The sequence below is a fragment of the Periplaneta americana genome, chromosome 3 (genome assembly GCF_040183065.1).
Source record: "Periplaneta americana isolate PAMFEO1 chromosome 3, P.americana_PAMFEO1_priV1, whole genome shotgun sequence".
NCBI lineage: Eukaryota > Metazoa > Arthropoda > Insecta > Blattodea > Blattidae > Periplaneta > Periplaneta americana.
In genome coordinates this window covers 114,598,934-114,619,719 of record NC_091119.1, presented here as the reverse complement: position 1 = coordinate 114,619,719, position 20,786 = coordinate 114,598,934, and the positions used below count along the sequence as shown (strand labels likewise).

Below are 20,786 nucleotides of genomic sequence, written 5' to 3'. Positions count from 1 at the left end.
AATGTGAGTAGACGTGTTATTGTGTTTTAAGGAACATTAACGTTTGAACATTGCATTTCGACTACAACCCCGGTCATTCCACAGATTTGAAAATGGTAAATGTACAAGAATATTCAGGTGTCAGCGTTGTTCTCTACAGTTTTTTTTCTTCTTAGGAGAGAGAGAGGGAACATTCCATGCACTACGATCTGAGGTCTATTGTACACCCTTTACATGGGATGAGTTGCGTGCCCACCGATCCTCTACGGGCACCGACCTAACACATCACCCCCTTAAAGACCGGCCCTATAGCCAACAGAGTCCATATGCCACTCCTGCTTCGGCAACCCCCTCCCCCCAAGGCTCTCTTAACGGTCCGAAGCGGAAATCCTCCCCCGAGGTCTGCCCCGGATTCCGTTGCAGAAGCTATCCATCATCATATGAATACAATCCACGGAGGCCGGTCGAGAGAGCCAGCAGTTTCGGAGGGCCGCCTGTTTCTCTACAGTTACTTCTGCACTGAACTTCTGCCATTGAAATCCTAAACGAGTTGGTCTCTTGGTAGTTTTCCATTGTTTTCGGCATCTTTGTTAAAAAAAAATATTATAAATTAAGAACAAATGGTGGCAGAGGAGATGAGTATACGTATCTTAACACTTTTTATATTCCTCAAAAATTCCAACTGGGCTTGCCGGGATATTACAACATGGAAAGCCGACGTTGTAGCTGATCGGCTAGCATGTTCTGAATGAATCCTAGATTTGTGCAGTGAAAAATTATGAGAATATAAAAATATGTACAATAATTTAGTCCTCTTGGACTGCAAAACCGTGCGTTTTCTCAACGAGTTAGCTCGACGCATGCGCAGTCCTGCTACAAGCTAGATGCAACAATGTGATACATACTACCAGGCCGCGGACTCCACACGGCTGCCCCTGAAATGAAGCGTGCACAGGTATAGACTCTGTCTGAAATCACTACAGCGGGGCCCGGCCACATCCCAACCACAACCAAGGCGGAGAAGATTATTCAGTATAGGTATTCATGAAACAGTAGGAGAACCAGAGCAGTGGAAACGAAGAACTCTACGAAACATAAAATTTGTACTGAACTGAAAGTTGGTCTGTTTGATGAGAAGGCATTTGGTGACTACGCTACCTTGCAAAGGGAGAAGGGGAAAACAATGGCGACTTATTGAAGAGACGTTTTGTTAGGAATCTTTCTATTGCTGATGAAATAATAGAATGTAGCCTATACCGTTCGAAGTTTAGTTAAACTTTCATGCTGATATGGAAAAGATGGGAGAGTATTCTTTTGTTGGGATAATAATACAGTGTTAAATTCACTTGACAGAAAACAGGAGGCGAGAAATTATAATTAATCATAACAGGATGATGATAATAATAATAATAATAATAATAATAACAATAATAATATTAATAATAGTCCAACGCCGACCAAGCGACTGCTGGCCTCACGTCTACAAGCATCAGCAGAGGTGACCGATCATCCATTCAGCACGATGATCATCTCTCCGGCCGTAATGGCTGGCATATGAAATCGAGTTACGCAATTCACTGCAGCTCTCGAGTTCAATATGTTGCCGATTGGGCAACGGCCTAAAGAAAATGTCTTCCATAGTACAGTAAAGAATTTGCAGTGTGAAATGTTGACAAACAAAGAAACAAATGGTAAGGAAGTGATAAAACAGAAGAAAGTATATAAAAATTATATTTCACTAATGTTAGCTTCATCAAAACGTTTGTACAGAGCCGCCATTTTCAGTTGACTATCTATGCGGGAAACAAATGACGATCGAAAAGCATGTTTTAGAGTACTACCTTAAAGAATTTGCATTTTGAAATGTTGGCAAACAAAGAAACAAATGCTAGGGAAGTGATAAAAACAAACAAATGCTAGGAAAGTGACAACATTGTAGCGATAAACAGTCATGATTGATTGAAACATGTCCTTTCGTACCGTTTTATTGGTCAAAAGTAGTATGACGTAGTAAAAGTGTAACAGTCACATAAAAATAGGCAGAAGTGTATTATGGCAAATGGGATGACGGATCTTGTGAACAAGTTCTGTGGAAAAATTAAATATTACATTTCCTCTATATTCGGTCACTGTTTCGTGTGGAAAGGTGGGTGGGTGGGTGGGTGGGTGGGTGGGTGGGTGGGTGGGTGACAGACAGACAGAAAGCCAATCTGAACGTAATACACGTTTTACTCATATAAGCTGTGAAGTGTAACAAAAGTGTAAAAAGTCCTTGAATGTGAATTTTTTCTACCACGGTAATTACTGCATTAAAATTAACCGATTACTCAACAGATATTCACAATGATGTGCGGAGCAAAATGAATCTCACACTTCACGACATTTATGACACCGAGCTGCAGTTAGTATATTTTTATATCATTCCTAATTTCAGACACCCTGGAAGTAAAATTTCTGGGCTGATGATACAATAGCCGATGTCGGGAATTTCATTGATTACATTAGTCGGTTGAATGTTGTGAAGTTCTTCTATGACAAAAGCCTAGAGTGGCACAGGATTCTCCCACAGAGAAAACCAAACTTTGAATTACTTTAGTATGAAATATTCATTGCCCTCCGCCAGATTTGAACACGCGATAATACATTTAGAGTAAAGTACACGGTCATTGGTGAGAAGATAAAATGGTCCAGATTTAAACTTTAATTTTCTTCAAAATTCATAACTGTCTTGGTGAAAGTATGCTTTTAGAGATGATATAAGTTAACATTATGAACAATATTCATATAGGAACCCGTGTCCGGAAATGTTTCGCTTGGTAATTACAGAACGTTATATGTGTGTATTAACAGGTCTAAGTAACATTAGAGGGTCATGGTAAAATAAATAATTTTGTTTTCTTCAATGTATATCATGATGTTGCCCCGGTGATTTTTGTAAACATTACAAAGTTTATGCGAATAGATACAGAACCTTGTTTACAGCATACCGGTACATAAAAAAAAACCATCTGACATCGAACTCATGGACAATGCACTGAAACCTTAGAATTCATATGTAGATATTCTTTTTGTAGGCTTATTTGGGTTAAGCATTACCTACAGACAATTTTGATATCTTTAGTTTCTTTAGTTTAAGGGAACTTGTTGGTATGTTTTACATTAATGAAAAGACAACGGAAATGGAAAAAAAAAAGATGCAAGGCTTTGTCAATCAAAATATAATTTTCAATGCCAACTAGCCCACACTATGTTTATAACTCACTAACGTTTGAAGGAACAGTAAGTCTGTAACTAAACTTCAGAAAGTTGGCTTCGAGTTCGATGCTAGCTGGCTACACTGACTACAAATATCATGGCTTGTAACTACCAAACAAAACATTTCCGGAAATGAGTTGATATATGGAAATTGTTTAAATTGATCACCTAAATCACTCCTAAAAGTTTGCAACAAAGTCACAGAATCACTCGTTTATATAACCCTATAATTTGTTTGAAGTTTTTAAGTTTATTATTTAAGAAGAAGACGTGAACGGTCAGAAATGGAAAGCACTAGTATGCATCTCAAATAGCTGCCAAGGGAAGGAGGGAGGTGATGCCACAATGAACTGTGGGAAATCTCACGTTTTGAACCTGATTTCATGTCGAAATAAACTGTGGGACAATAAACAACTTATAGATACGCAGACAACACAAAGGATGAAGTAGAGGGGGACAGGAAGCGAACGTGGATAACAGTAGGGGTAGGGGAAGGTATGGGAACGAAGAGTTCGCAGAGAATGCGGAAGTTACCAGAACTTTTATCTGAATAGGTGCAGAAACCTATAGGACTACATAACATCTTATGTTAATTTCTTCGTTTAGCAGCACTGACATTACATTTAGCAGACGAAATGCAATCTAAAGCTGCAAGTTCATCTCCTAACAAATAACCGAGCATATTAACCACAAGAACCACCGAGGATGATGTTCCATGTTAACATTAAACATTATTATACATCTGTCACATAAGTGAAACTGACTTCGGTTCAGTGAGGGCACGGAATCGATTTGGTACAGGGAAGGAGTTTTTTTCTGATTTGTGACCTGCCTAATCATATAAGAAACAGATAGAGTTCAAAGTGGCCCGAACTTGAAGCTGATCACTTACATTTCAGTACTACTATCTAGAAGCTAGGGAGCTCTACTTTCATATATCACTACATTTTCAATACATGACAAGAAGCAGGAATCTATCATGACATTGCTTGACAAATAAGAATATTCACTGTGAAATAGAATTTCATTGTAATAACATTACAAATTTGCACTAATTACGTGCAAGAGGGAAATTCGCAATAAATTGGGATGCAGCCGGTTCCCCTGAAAACTATCATGTAAGATGATGATCAGCGTGCAACAATACTGGTGATGTAGCGCCAGCGCTTGCTGCGAGGGGTGTAGGGAGTCCGGGGAGCGTCACTTACGGCGGGGCTCCTGTTCGACGACCGACTCCAGGAAGTCCTGCGGCGTCATGTACAGCTGACCGTCGTACTCCACCGATGCGAATTTGATGAAACGACGCTCCCGTGACGTCAGCTTCACGGCACGCACCAACTCATCGTCCAGCTGCAACATACAATCACAACATCGAATTAATCTTTAAGGTGAGTTGGTTAAATACATCTTTAGGGTGGAAAAGTATTTAGGGTGAAGTACACATCACGACGTGAACCTCGGCAAAGTGACGTAGCATTTAGATCAAATGCACAAAGAAACGAGCCTCATTACCACATCAATGGAATTATTATTTTGGGTAAAGTTAGGTATTACATAGAGCGGAGCAAAAAATAACACGAGCCTCGGTCACAAACCAAACGAATTATTATTTAGGGTGAAGAAGACAACAAGGACATGGGTGTCAATCATGCACTACTGGAATTATTTCTAGATAAATTGAGGCGTACACACAGTATAACATACAAGAAAGATACGAGTCATAGTAACAGATTACACGAAATATTATTTAGGATGAAGAAGACAAGGACATGACTGTCAATTACACACTACTGGAATTATTTCTAGATAAATGGAGACAGTATAGGCTACAATGTATAGCACACAAGAAAGATACGAGTCATAGTAACAGATTACACGAAATATTATTTATGGTGAAGAAGACAAGAACATGACTGTCAATTACACACTACTGGAATTATTTCTAGATAAATGGAGACAGTATAGGCTACAAAGTATAGCATACAAGAAAGATACGAGTCATAGTAACAGATTATACGAAATATTATTTATGGTGAAGACGACAAGGACATGACTGTCAATTATACACTATTGGAATAACATCTGTCATAGTAACAGATTATACGAAATATTATTTATGGTGAAGAAGACAAGGACATGACTGTCAATTACACACTACTGGAATTACCTAGATAAATGGAGACAGTATAGGCTACAAAGTATAGCATACAAGAAAGATACGAGTCATAGTAACAGATTACACGAAATATTATTTATGGTGAAGAAGACAAGGACATGACTGTCAATTACACACTACTGGAATTACCTAGATAAATGGAGACAGTATAGGCTACAAAGTATAGCATACAAGAAAGATACGAGTCATAGTAACAGATTACACGAAATATTATTTATGGTGAAGAAGACAAGGATATGACTTTCAATTACACACTACTGGAATTATTTCTAGATAAATGGAGACAGTATAGGCTACAAAGTATAGCATACAAGAAAGATACGAGTCATAGTAACAGATTACACGAAATATTATTTATGGTGAAGAAGACAAGGAAATGACTGTCAATTACATGCTACTGGAATTATTTCTAGATAAATGGAGACAGTATAGGTTACAAAGTATAGCATACAAGAAAGATACGAGTCATAGTAACAGATTACACGAAATATTATTTATGGTGAAGAAGACAAGGAAATGACTGTCAATTACATGCTACTGGAATTATTTCTAGATAAATGGAGACAGTATAGGCTACAAAGTATAGCATACAAGAAAGATACGAGTCATAGTAACAGATTATACGAAATATTATTTAATGTGAAGAAGATAAGGACATGAGTGTCAATCACATGCTACTGAAATTATTATTTAGGGTAATGTGTGATAGTGTACAAGGTGTTGAAAAATATTGTAAAAACATTCATGGGGTTGTAGGGCATTTGAAATCATTTGAGATCGGGAATGCATGTTCGCTGAAGCCTCCTTCTAGAGCTACTCACTGTAAAAGTGCTGACCCCTGCAGCCTAGACAAGTTGCTTCAAATTAAAAGCCCTTTTGGTGCCCGATATCTGTGTACATGCAGGGAACAACAAACAAGCAATTCTGGAGGCGAGAATTAGGTACATTTGGGTTGTTGTAGTAGCCAATAGCCCTTCCCGTGCGTTAATAGTAGGGGTAATTCATTGCGTCGTTTTTTACTCTGAATTCCTGTCTATGTTGAGATAGCACATGTTGAACGGATTTGTCACCGGCGTGGCTCAGTCGGTTAAGGCGCTTGCCTGCCGGTCTGAAGTTGCGTTCAGGCGCGGGTTCGATCCCTGGTTGGGTTTTTTCCGAGGTTTTCCCCAACCGTAATGTGAATGCAAGGTAATCTATGGCGAATCCTCGGCCTCATCTCGCTATCACCAATCCCACCGACGCTAAATTACCTAGTAGTTGATACAGCGTCTTTAAATAACCAACTAAAACTTGAATGGATTATCAAAGTTCGTTCCTCCTTCAGGCCAAAAGCAGAGAGCAACGTGGTGAGTTGTTTACATTTCATTTATTACGAACTGATACACGTTAAATGTTTCCAATTGGAATGTTACCAGGCATCAAAAGATCCTTTAACTTCAAGCAACTTGCTTACCTACAAGGATTAGAATTTTTACAATAACGTACTTAGCTTTGAAAGGAGGTTTCAGCATTCCCTATCCCAAACTGCTTCAAATGTTCTGCCCTATAATTCCACTTTTTTTTACAATCTTTCTGAAGGACTCTGCATAGAGTTGAATATACTCGTACAAAAGTATGAACAACGACATGAGTCTTCAAAACATATTACGCGAACTATCTAGGGTGACACAGATAAGAAACCCATGGCACCCACGGCATGAGTTCCAGTAAAGCATTCACTGATTCATAGTTTTTGCCCAAGAGCAGATCCTTACTGCAAACCCAGCATTCTCCAATCTTTCCTATCTTTCGCCGTTCTCTTAGTCTCCGTCATATATCTTAATGTTGTCTATCTTCTAATATCCTCTTCTGCCACGAATTTTTCTCCCGGTCACCATTCCTTCCAGTGCATCACTTAGTAGGCAGTTTCTTTCCAGCCAGTGACTCAGCCAGGGTCCACACCTGTGGAGTAAAGGTTAGCGCGTCTTGCCGCGAAGCCAGGTGGTCCGGGTTCGATTCCCGGTCGAGGTAAGTTACCTGGTTGAGATTTTTCCGGGGGTTTCCCTCAACCCAATATGAGCAAATGCTGGGTAACTTTCGGTTTTGAACCCCGGGCTCATTTCACCGGCATTATCACCTTCATCTCATTCAGACTCTAAATAACCTAAGATGTTGATAATGCGTCGTAAAATAATCTACTAAAAATGACTCAGCCAATTCATTTTTCTCGTCCTGATCAGTTTTAACATTATTCTTTCTTCATCCACTCTTTCTATCATAGCTTCGTTTCTTATTTCGTCTGCCATTTCACACATTCCATTCTTCTCCATATCCACATACTCGTATCTGGTCGCTTTTATTCACTTCGACGTCATGTCCACGTTTCTGCCCTATACAATGCCACACTAGTCTTCACTTCACTAGTCTTTTCCTTAGTTATTTTTTCACTATATGCTCTTTTTCTATTAAAAGCTTCCTTTAACAAGGCTATCCTCCTTTTGACTTCCTCAGCAGCATCTCACGTTTCTAGATGTAGGCTACATTCCAAATATTTGAAGCTGTCCACTTATTCTATTGCCTCATTTCGAATTCGCACGTTTACCTTATTTATTTTTATTCTGATCACCATTGTCTTCGTCTTCTTTACATTTATCTTCATCTCATACTGTTTACAGTTGTCATTTAGCTCGAGTAGCATATCCTTAGATTTTGGGTGAAGTGAGGTAATTATTATTTTGAATGAAACGACACGAATTTCAGACACATAATGCTTGATTTACACTTTTGAGACAAAAAGGATGAATTTGTATTTTGGGTGTGGAAGTTTAACTGTACATTCCCAGTAACAGAAATTGACCTGACTGTCGAAGTTCCTTACAGAGCATGATTCGCATCACAAGAATTTAACAATGATTTTCAACCCCATGTTATTTCAATACTATTACAGGAAGGTATTTCATCAGTAATACAAAAATACGAAATTAATCTGAACATAAGATCAAATTAATGCCTAAGAATTATATTATGCAAATCAAGATTTCAGGTATAACTCCCTGTAAAGTTGAATTATATTATTAAATAAACACGACGACGACAACCCTGATTATAACAATTCACCGCAAGCATTCCGAGAACTCTGTGCTAGAGTGCTTGCTCGCTGACTACAAACTTCAGGGTTCGGATACTGTTGAAAAAAGAGTTGTTTTAATTAATTATGCAGGTTAATGTAATTTAACATCATTCCATTTTACTGTACGATTTATAAAATTAATCTACTATTAAGAGTAGATAAATTTTCATCGCATTTTTTTTCAAATACTTTTCAGATTGCGACAAAATTAGACGTAAAATGAATATTTCAAAAACTGCCAAAGCGATCTCGTGTGTACCACTGCTTTTGAGTACTGAGCACGCGCAATGCGGTGAATCTGGAACTTAGAAAATTAAGGCAGTTCATTTTTTTCTGGAACGGTACATATAACACAGCACATACAAAAGCTTGAAGTTGCCCATGGTATATGAGAAGGTTAAGGGATATTTTAGGAGCTTCTATAAATTTCTTATGTTACTGGGTTCGATTCTTCCTAGGTCGTGAACGTTTATCAGTTGTCTTTACAATGGAACTATCCCACGTCTCTAATATCGTGTGAAAATACTGCTCTAGGACTAGAAAAATCTTGATAAAAAATTAACCGTCTGAAATCGTTATAAGATTCCGAGCTGACAGCCTGAAGACATTGAATTGTAACGTTAGTTTCTTTGCTAGTCACATAAGCGTTCATTTGTTATAGAATAAATTCGGGACGTCACAGACTGAAATGTGCTGACGTAAAAACACTTTCCACTGGGACTTAAGAGGCCGCGGCCTATTTTAGTTAATAATACTCTCTCGAAACAAATAGTAGACATAAAGCCAGACATAAAAGTCCATTAAACGACGCTTCTGGTAAGCACGAATGCATTATTTCCATATTTCATCGAGTCCCTGGGAAATAAAACTGACGGGCTATAAATCCAACTAGTAGGAATGGTCTGTAATTACCCAGATGCGAGTTTAATGTTGCTGGAGAGTTTTATAGCGGGGGAAGACCCAACAGGTGTCGCCTTTATGCCGATTTAATGCAGTCGTAAACGGACTTTTGGAAGAATAACGGCCTCTTCTGAGACTGATATCACAACAACGTCTCTAAGCCCACAACAAACGCCGGATTATAATGTTACATCATTTTTATCTTCCGATTCGTGTGTTGGAATCAGGTGCTGAGAGGTTCTGTAAGCTTGTACCTCTCTAATAGTAGTGTGGAGAGGTTGTTCAGAACATGAGAGTTGTCCATGTTTTGTTTTTAAGGTTACATCCCGCGCTGAAGTATTCAAAGAGAATAAATAGATAAACAGCTGTTTTAGCCTTAGCAACAGACGGGCCGTAGGCGAGTGCTGAAATTACAAGAGCGCTAAAATGTCCACGCCACAGCCATGTTGCAGACACAATTTTATTTTCGTAACATAACGATTTGTCACCATAAAATTAGGATGCTATTAATTAATGTTATATAGGATATTACGCCATGAAGAGTGCGATAATAGTTATTTGTCTTATACGTGGTTAAAATTGACCGTTATTTATGAGTGAGATGTTTATGACATGAATGCACAGCGTCTTAATCCCACGAAATCGTTAAGAAAGTAATTAGCTCAACAGACAGGTGTGTCCAAGATATTAGTTTGGAGAGCGACGAAATTATTAAAACTAAAGATATAAGACAAGAGCCATTCATAAATTAAATGCAACGGACCATGGGTCTAGGTTTCAATTCTTTCAACAGAGACGATATCCAACATGTCTAGAAATCTTTTCAAAAGATGTGAAATGTGCATTACAGATGATGGTCAACAGTTCCAGCAATTATTATAAGGTAAGTCAATAAATTTCATTAAGTCTGTAATGTAATGTAATGTATAGCCTAAGGTGCGAGATTTTAAAGCCGAAAGCTGACGCGATGAATCACAGCTAAGCGGGCTGTTACTTAAGGGATGGAAGTTAATATCATCAGATTTATTAAATATGCTTGCAATTATGACATGATAGATATGTTACGCGTGGCATTACAAATTTATAATTCACTACGATAATTTATCAGCATAGAGTTATAGTTCACGAGACAAAAATCAGGTAAATTAATGAACTTTCGGGTCCTACACTCTATTGGACGGATAATTTAATTTACTTATTCAATCCTCTTCTACAACCAGATGTATAGGTTTAATTTATTTTAAATTCTATTAAGGGAACCAGGTAGTGATTAGGGGTCAAAAATCCAATTTTTTATTTTGTCTTTTAAAAAGTACAAAACTTGCTCTTTAAAACAATATAAATATTGTGGGGGGTATTTCTGTAGGTAAGCGGCGGATGTAATTCATACATTCTTCGTTTTTTTTAATGCAGTTTCCCATAAGTTGATATTTTTCTATGAAACTACTGAATTAATGCAAATCAAAATTTTACTGTGTTGTCTACAGTCTGTGTTCTACATAGTAGACCTACAGGTTTAAGAAAATCACACACATAACACGAGAAAAAATATATATGCAATGAAAAAATTGCAAAAAATGTTAAACAAAGTTCAATATTTTTTCTGTTTCAATACAGGTGAAATACTTAACTAAGTTTTGCTTTAGAATTTACAATATATATTACTAGACAACTTAAAAAAATACAAGGTATATGAGTGAAGACTGTACCAAGTAATGTGCACCTGAAGAATGAGGAGCACTTAGCAAAGTGGAAAAATAGGTTGTCAGTTAGGGCCTTTGTTTTGCACTTGGATATGAAAATATAGTTGTCTTTTATACCACTGAATTCAGAATGACTGATTGTGTAAGCATGGACATTTTTATTCCATTCTCAGCACTAAAAGCCTATAAATATTGAACTAAACTTTTGTACTGAAATTTTTAATCGCACAAGCATTACTATCTACTCCCCTTAAGGTACCGTTGGTTATCAAAGCTGAACAATTTAATAGTAGTTTTACTTCAGTAAGTATTCTTGAGTAATAAGTAATGTTTGTTAACAGTGGAATAATACTGTTTCCATTAATAGCTAATGATGTATACCAAAGATCAAAGAAATCAACTGATGAGAGTTCAAACCAGCAACTTCTTCTCCCTAGTAACAAAAATACTTCATCAACGCCAAACAGATGAAGTGCTGCTCATGGACTGGAACTTGTGAGCTGACCTTGCTCATACTTACATATCACTGACCAACTTTCGTTTCATGTTTCTCATCATCATGAACGCAGTATGATTTAAGATCTTTTTGCTGTTAAAATGGTGCCAGACTTTTGGGTTCTTTTTTCCACCATGTCATAGATGTATAAACATTGAACTTTCAGCTCTATCGTAAGGGAAAGCAAGGAAAGAGAAACGTATCTGCTGGATCCGTTACCATGAGTTACTGCTGGAGCTTTTGATACCGAAACAGCAGACAGGTTTCCTTTTCTTTACTTCAACAGATGGAGCAGAGGTATATCTTCTAAACATTGATGTTTCTATATATGATGAAGTGAAAAAATCCCGAAATCTCATACCATCATGAACAGAGTAATCTCTGATGAAGTGTTAGACCACGGATTGGAAGATGTCAGACGTAATCGAGGACTTTCTCCCTCCATCGCACATTGGAGAATGTGAAACTCAGGATCTTAAATAGGAATGTAAAGAGGAAAGGCAGTGGTATTAAAGACGGACCTCCGAATAATAGATCAAGAAAGCATGGCTCTATACTTCACAGTGTTACAGAACAACTTCATATTTCTTTTCATTAACTTAGAATAAGAGCTTTAAATGTCAAACATCTAAATTTAGCAAACATTTTTAAAACAATAGAGGAATATTATAATGATTAACATTCCTGCTTTGAATTCGGGAGGTCCTGGATTCGATCTCGAGGGCTACTATCCTGACTTGGATTTTTCGTGATTTCCTGAATCTTTACAAGCGTATGCCAGTATGGCGCCTATTACAAAGAACCACATCTCGCTTACTTCCCAATCCTGTGATCCTTCATTATTACATAATTATCGCATCCATACGTTGTCCATCTTCCGCGACAGAACGCGATCTGTCCGATAAATATCGCAACTGGCTGAGTTGTGCTCCCCTCAGTCAGGCTGTAACACCGTAGATATGAAGCAACTACCATGTAGAAACGACCTTAAAAATATTAAGGACAAAAATATGTAAAAGGTATAAGTCTTGAACTAAAAAGAGAGGTTTCTTGCTCAGGGAAGTCATGAACGGGAAATTTACCATTTTAAAGAAATCCCTATTAAATGATAGAGTTTGAAGAGTAGACCTAAACATACCTGGGTTACAGGCGATGATGAGAGGCTTACAAAAAATAAACAACTTTTTAGAACAGTTTTGTCCTCAGATTTCTTAACTGTCCATTAACTTACTTGACAAGAGACAGGACAATGGAACAGATAACGATGTAGGTTCACATTCGTGAATGTCATTACTTTTTAATCTTTTGATACATTATTAATTTCGATATTGTTTGAGAATGCGATAATTGTTAGTGGTGGTGGTAGTAGTAGTAGTAGTAGTAGTAGTGGTCGTATTAGTAGTAGAAGTAGTGGTAGTAGTAGCAGAAGTAGTAGTAGTAGAAGTAGTGAAGGTAGCAGTAGTAGTAGTAGTAATGGTCGTATTAGTAGTAGAAGTAGTGATAGTAGTAGTAGTAGTAGTAGTAGAAGTAGTGAAGGTAGCAGTAGTAGTAGTGGTCGTATTAGTAGTAGAAGTAGTGGTAGTAGTAGCAGAAGCAGTAATAGTAGTAGTAGTAGTAGTAGTAGTAGTAGCAGTAGTAGTGGTGGTAGAAGTGGAAGTAGGGGTAGTAGTAGTAATAGTAGTCGTAGTAGTGGTAGCAGTAGCAGTAGTAGTAAGAGAAGTGGTAGTATAGTAGTAGAAGAAGTAGTGGTAGTAGTAGTAGTAGTAGTAGTAGTAGTGGTAGTGACTGTCTTGACATGATTGTTCCACCTGCAGGAAACTTTTCCCACCTTCGAATAAACTGAGGAAACAGGATGTTTCTGGAGACGCTACCAACGAAATTCAGGTTAAGACTATTGATGGGTATGATATGGATCCAGGGGAAGAGGGTGTAATAAGTCCATGCACACTTACGTCACCCATAGGAGACCATTGCGATACTTCCAAATCTTCATAATGGAGAAAATATGACCTATAAATTTTGTCTGGAGTCCTCTCATTCAGGCCAGGATGCTTTCTCGTGTCGTACATCCACAATATGGGTCTCCTAGCTTTATTTACCTACCGAAGGAAGCCATGCTAAAGATTCGTATCGCCTTTAAAACCCATCTCTCTCGGCTGGTTTGAATCCGAGAGTCTCGCACCTAATGGCAAGCTCAGTAAACATTTGACCATCAAGGACGACTAGGAGTACCATTCTGCCCACCAATGAAGACCATGTTCTACAGTTGCAATGTCCAGTTGATTAGTCCAAGTGAAATGGAGGAGTACACGAGAGCGGAATAAGCAGACCTGATTTTCGAATACGGATGAGTCAATGGGAACAGTAAACAAGCTCACAGATTGTATCGGCACAAGTACTCATGTAGGAGACATCCGGCCCATACCATTTTTCCACGACTGTTCCAAAAGTTAAGGGAAGGAGGGCACGTGGTGCCAAATTACAATTCCATTTCAACACAACTATTTTTGCTTATAACTTTCGACTCAGTCATTTCCGGACCATGGTTCCTTGTCTCAAATTGATACATGTGCCCTTCGCCATCATCCCTGAAAGTTTGTAACACCACCTCGGAAACACTCTGTATATGTTAACCCTTAGAGAAGCGTTGCCTCTTTCACCATCGTTGCCGTTGAAATCTTCCTCCACATTTATAACTTTTGGAGTGGTCAAGTTACTATAAACCGCACAGATACTGGGCTCATTTTCTTTTGCAGATATACAAACACTACCATATCTATTGTGATTCACCAATTGGACGCAATGATTAGGGTTTGCTGTAGTTCGCAAAGGGTATGTGTGTTACATTTGCTCCAAAACTTAGTTATCACTTGAAATTACTCCATTATACCTCCACTATCCACAAGACGTGGATATTCCCACTTCTGGTGAAGTATATGAAATATATAAGAATACACAACGCATCAAATTCAGATGAAAATAAGGATTTCTTACTCGTTTGGGTTATTAAGGAAAGGTTAAATATCCGTCACATATACTGGAGGAATAATTGCTAACTGAGGGCGAAAAGGGATGTTATGTTTATCTCTATTCTTGAAATAATCGTTCACAATTTTTAGTAGGTTATTTTACGACATTTTATCAACATCTTAGTTTATTTAGCGTTTGAATGAGGTGAAGGTGATAATGCAGGTGAAATGAGTCCGGGCTCCAGTACTGGAAGTTACCCAGCATTTGCTCATATTGGATTAAGAGAAAACCCCGGAATAAACCTCAACCAGGTAACTTGCCCCGACCGAGAATCGAACCCAGGCCACCTGGTTTCGTAGACAGACGCTCTAACCTTTACTCCACAGGTGTGGACCACCTCTCCAGTGATCATGTCACAGTATTCAGGTGCGTTGTTTAACCGTACATGCAAAACATTTATTTCTTACTGTTTTTTTATTACTTAGTACAAATAAATTGTTGCATAGAGAGCTTTTCTGGTGTTTTAATCAATGTTAATAAACAAATTAACGTTAATTATTATGAATATGACGAGTATTTTGTGAACGTACAGTAGCCAAGTTCATTGGTCAAGTGCTTCTTCTGGAACAGATAGCAATCGAATTCTTTTGCCCCACTATGTCAGTAGCTAGCAACTACGCTTCGCCAGCAGTGGGGGGGGGGAAGTATAAGCTACACCTCCTGTCAGTTATCCATCATTGGTTTCTGCGCCATTTAGAACGACGTTCCACTACCCCTTACCATCATTTCATTGCCTCTATATAGTTCTCTGAAGAGCTACTATCAAAAACCTCATTTGAAATACTCGTGTTACATGGAAGAACCATTCGCAAGAGGTTTAGATTAGATTTCTTTCTTTCATCTCTGATTAAATACAGAAAAACACGTTGTTTCGAAAGTTGCATATCGGCCTACCTTTGTTTTCATATGAAAGGCATTGCGAACAGGAATTCTGTTATTTGGGACAGTTACAAAAGACTGGGTCTAAATCCCGGAAATGGCCAGCAACGAAATAAAACAGACAACAGAAAAGCAGATAGATTTATAGAATGTGAAGAGTCATTACCAGGAATATTAGAAGACTATACCTTCATCGAAATATTTTTATTTTTATTTTAGTGGGTTATTTTACGATGCTGTATCAACATCTCAGGTTATTTAGCGCCTGAATGAAATGAAGGTGATAATGCCGGTAAAATGAGTCCGGGCTCCAGCACTGATAGTTACCCAGCATTTGCTCATATTGGGTTGAGGGAAAACCACGGAAAAAACCTCAAGTAGGTAACTTATCCTGACCGGGATTCGAACCCGTGCTACCTGGTTTCGGGGTCAGACACGCTAACCGTTACTCCACAGGTGTGGACTTCATCGAAATATCGGAACGAACTTCCCATAGCATTGCAGACTTTCCCCATGCTTGCAATAAAGAATCGTAAGCACAAGCACAGTGTATTTCGGCAGACACGAGGTGTAGTACCGTGCTTTGCTGACAAAGTGGCGGACGTGACCAACGCCTGGCGGGACTCCAGCCCGCGTCGCACATCACGGGATTCGGCCCACACACTTCCAAATTAGATGCGATTCATCGCTCGGCACAGCTGCCGTACTACCATTATTATTATTATTATTATTATTATTATTATTATTATTATTATTATTATTATTATTATTATTATTATTATTATCATTGCTGTTGAGCTTTAATCTTCATAGCCTATCATTATGATTAACTCATGTTGATATCAAAGAAGAGAGAAAAGTTAATTAAATAAGTGTTTGACATTAATCATACAACACATTCATCAATAGGTTATGAAGGAAAAACTGAATGGTACCTGAGTTGAAGGAAAAGTACTACAACATCATCAAGGAAGCTATCACGACTTTGTGTGCACTGCAGAACAATTAAAGAAGTTCTTTTTAAGGTACAGTGAAGAAACTTATTCTACATAATGGTCTATCTGGTTGATATGCAATTGGAAAGCTACATTGGCTTTCGATTTATAATGATTTATCAATATCGTTAGGCGAAAATCTCTATTTTGGAACCCATAAAAAGCCAACATGCAGAAGTAACTATCAGCGTGATTGAATTCACACGACTTTTGGAACTAGCGTACTTGTACATTCCGATAACGAAAGAGTTTGTAAACTCCATATTAACAATATAGCTCTACTGTCTGGAACACTGTCGTTAATGACCGAGAATTAATGTCATTTTCCAATGTAGTTGGGCATTGACTTTGAATGCCGGCCATTCACATCATTTCCCCAATTTAGGTTACTGTCAAATTGGCAAACTTGGAACAGTGTTTTAACTTGGAACATTATCATAGGGTATTTTCGTTTTGTCACAGTAACACCAAACTGTAATAGATTCAATGTGCTGCACAACAAAGTAACAAGTGAAGATTATGTTGCCACTGTGACAAAACGAAAATACCCTATGTATGATAATGTTCCAAGTTAAAACACTGTTTCAAGTTTGCCCATTTGACGGTACTTCATTGCCCGTAACAGATTCACAGCCTCGAAGAAATCAGAGAGATAGATTTCGGAAATTTCGGTAGGGAAAGGTTACAAGGCAGCTACATATCCAGCGAGGTCAGACGCTCAGTGATAGAGATTACCGTCGGTACAGCACTTTGTTGGGAGAGTTACACAAAGAGGAAGATGTGATGTGCATTTTAAATCTCTTATTTAACGGCACTGTATTAAGTCCGTCGCTATCTAGTTCTTATGGAATTGGTGATACGAATAGTGTTGTTATGCAGAGAAGTCAGAGGATTCGTCATGGGGAAAACCTGGCATTCGCCTTACAACTGGAGAAAATCTTGGAAAAAACTCAAGGAGATAATCAATCCAAGCGCGATTCGAACCCATGCTCGGACTAAATCTTATAGAACGTGGCTAGCGACTACAGGCGTCGTGTAGGTACAGCGAGCGGGACTCGTGCTCAGAAGTTCTATCGTGATAGGTTCGAATACCGCTTGGAACGATTATATGGTTGGTTTTATTTCCAAGATATTTCCGAATAATGTGGCGAATGCCAGCTACTATCGTGGTGAATCCTGGAATTGATATTGTCACAATGACATACCGCTATCACCAATTGTACAGCAGCGACATAACCGTGCAGTTGATACTAGGCTACATCGTTAAATAACCGAATAAAATATTTAAAAGTTAAGGGTGCTATTCATACACATTTCGCAGCACGCGCTACGAGTGTACTAAGCTAGCCCCGACTATCCACTGGTTACTTGTACAGAATTCAAATCATATCCTATCGCTAACACTGGTTTATGAATACGAAAAACGCTGATCATCCACCGGAAACCCGCGCTAAAAATGTCTATGAATACGGGCCTAAGGGATTAGGTACAGCTTACAGCAGTAAAATTTTGGAAATGTTCAACATTTTTTTCCTCCATTACTGTTTCTTGTACAATAATGAAAATTAGTATGTGTAAAACACAGTCCTTCTGCTATATGAAAAACATATTTTTACGATTAAAAAAAATATTTACATTTTTTTTTTTCAAAATTCAGTTCACTGTGCAGTGATGAAGCGTTTCCCACATAACTCAAAAACTATCCAACATTCTGTGACGAAATTTTTTGTGTGTATTTATGCATGTCATATCTACAATATGACGCAAGATCACTTCTCTACCTTTGATAGATTGTCTGATAAAAATAAATTCATTTTAAAAAATTGTCAAATTTCAGTATTTTCTTCTAACACAAAATAAAAAAAAAAGATTTATTAAGGACTGTAGCTGAAAGCGCAATGATATTGTTAACCTGAGTGGCAGTTTACTATGCAGTGATGAAGCGTTTCCCTCATAACTCATAAACTTGTTAACTTTTTCATGTTCTCTCTCTTTTATTTTATTGCTGAAACTCAGGTTAACAATATCATGCGCTTTCAGCTACATTCCTTAATAAATATACATTTTTTATTTTGTGTTAGAAGAAAATACTGAAATTTGACCATTTTTTAAAATGAATTTATTTTTATCAGACAATCTATCAAAGGTAGAGAAGTGATCTTGCATCATATTATAGATATAACATGCATAAATACACACAAAAAATTTCATTACAGAATGTTGGATAGTTTTTTAGTTATGTGGGAAATGCTTCATCACTGCTCAGTGAATTGAATTTTGAAAAAAAAAAAATGAAAAAAAAAATCGAATCGTAAAAATATTATTTCATATAGCAGAAGGACAATGTTTTACACATATCAATTTTCATTATTGTACAAGATACAGTAATGGAGGAAAAAAATGTTGAATATTTCCAAAATTTTACTGCTGTAAACTGTACCTAACCCTTAAAACGTCCTAAAATATGGGCTAGCTGCCGACCACTTACATAAACCAATGAATTTTTTTTATTTAATTAAGGAAATAAAACGAAGGATTACTCTCGCGTGGAAGGCATTCTGCACTCTCAAGTTCATCGTACTGGAGAGAACACTCAGCAAGAAACTCAGAATAGAAATATTGGAGACCTGCGTAACTCCTGTACTGTTATATGGGTGTCAGACATGGTCTCTCACTGCCAAACTTCGTAACAGTATCCAAATATGCCAAAGGAAGATGCTGAGAAGGATACTAGGCTTATCACTGAGGGACAGAGTTCCAAACGAAATGCTACAAAAGATGTCAGCAACTAATGATCCAGCACTGCAAGCCACCAACACCAAATGGAAGTGGGGAGGCCATGTTGCAAGACTTAGAGACGGAAGATGGACGCAGAAAGTCACACTATGGGATCCCCGCATTGGCAAGAGATCACGCGGAAGACCAAGAAGAAGATGGACCGACCTCTTCAGTGAACGTGTAGGAAGCCATTGGTCAAGCAGAGCAAGACATAGGGAAGACTGGAAAAACCTAAGAAGACAAGTGAACAGCGACTAAAACCAGTGCGACAGAAACAAGCGAACAATATCAAACAGTGCAGAATGTGAACCAAGTGAACAATTCCAAGCATGTAAACATCTCTTATGCGGAGTACCTCATGCGGAGTACCTCATAGCGTGAGACAAATAGAGCTCTCCCTCTATAGGAGGAGGCCTTTGCCCTTAACGGGACATTTTTAGGCTAATCATTTCATTTCATTTCAATTCTTTCAATAGAAGACTGTTCAGAAACGATGAAATGAAATGAGTGGAGTGAGACTACAGTATCAAGGGAAGCTAAATTACCCGAGTCTCAAAAGTATCCGTCCAGGATCGAACACGCAACTTCTCCTTATAAGACGTCGTATACAAACTGAGCTATGCCTACACCATGGTGAAATGATGTATGATAATCAATAACTAAAACGTTTTAGAGAGAAACGCGACGATGCCTTGCTTAACACTAAACGAAACTAGGCAGGACGAAAAAGATGCGTGTACCTTGGAGTACAATGCCTCCCTGGTAATCGAACACGGTGCGTCATGCAGGCTATTATAAGAGTCTCACTTGGCTCGCACTTCTGGCAGCACCAATCATTAGTGAAGCAGCTGATCTGACGTAGCAACTGGTAACAATGTAAACACGGACACACTGGGATGTTTATTACACGCTGCTTTCTTGAAAACAAAACTGTAGAAGATTGTTATTTTTCAGTATATGTGCATGTCTACCCTCTAAGATACGCAAACATCTGAAAATATTTCAACTAAATGTTCTATAGAAAATACTATCAGCTTAAGTGAGTTCGGAATGCTTTTCTAAAGTCGACGAATGCGTAATGAACTTTCCCCCCTCTTCTGTGTTTCCTATAGCCTTAATGTGTCTAAGACAAATATGCTATCTGGGGTAGTAAATTCCTCCCTGAAATAAGCCTGGAAGCGTATCATACATATTGACGTATTCACTTCCTCAGTCTCTCGTAAATACACCGTGTCTCGCTTAGAGGGATCGAGAAATAAATGCTCACCATTTAAAATCAGACGAAGATATCGTTGTGATTTACAATTACATCTGACAATATGCAGAAACTGTCCAAGTTTACGCACCAATGGTTTTAAAACAGTTGCATGTTCATGTGCATGCGCACTAACGTTTATCGTGGAAACTAGCCTGGCGCCATTCAGTAGAACATTCGTCATTGGCCCATTCTTCTTCATCCAGGCAACAGTCACAGGGAATGTTTATC

The 20,786-nt window shown here is 38.1% G+C and overlaps 1 protein-coding gene across 5 annotated transcripts in view; it reads right to left on the bottom strand.

Annotated features, from left to right (window-relative positions):
• Window positions 1–20,786, bottom strand: part of LOC138696396 (calcium uptake protein 3, mitochondrial-like) — a 1,041,982-nt gene that overhangs the window by 123,532 nt on the left and 897,664 nt on the right. For 4 of the 5 annotated variants that reach the window (XM_069821301.1, XM_069821303.1, XM_069821305.1 and 1 more), the window contains 2 exons: window positions 4,443–4,584; window positions 885–914 (listed from right to left, as the gene is read on the bottom strand). In XM_069821301.1, the coding sequence (XP_069677402.1) occupies window positions 885–914; window positions 4,443–4,584 (172 nt within the window). The remainder of the gene's footprint in view (window positions 1–884; window positions 915–4,442; window positions 4,585–20,786) is intronic. The other variant, XM_069821302.1, reaches the window with a different exon arrangement.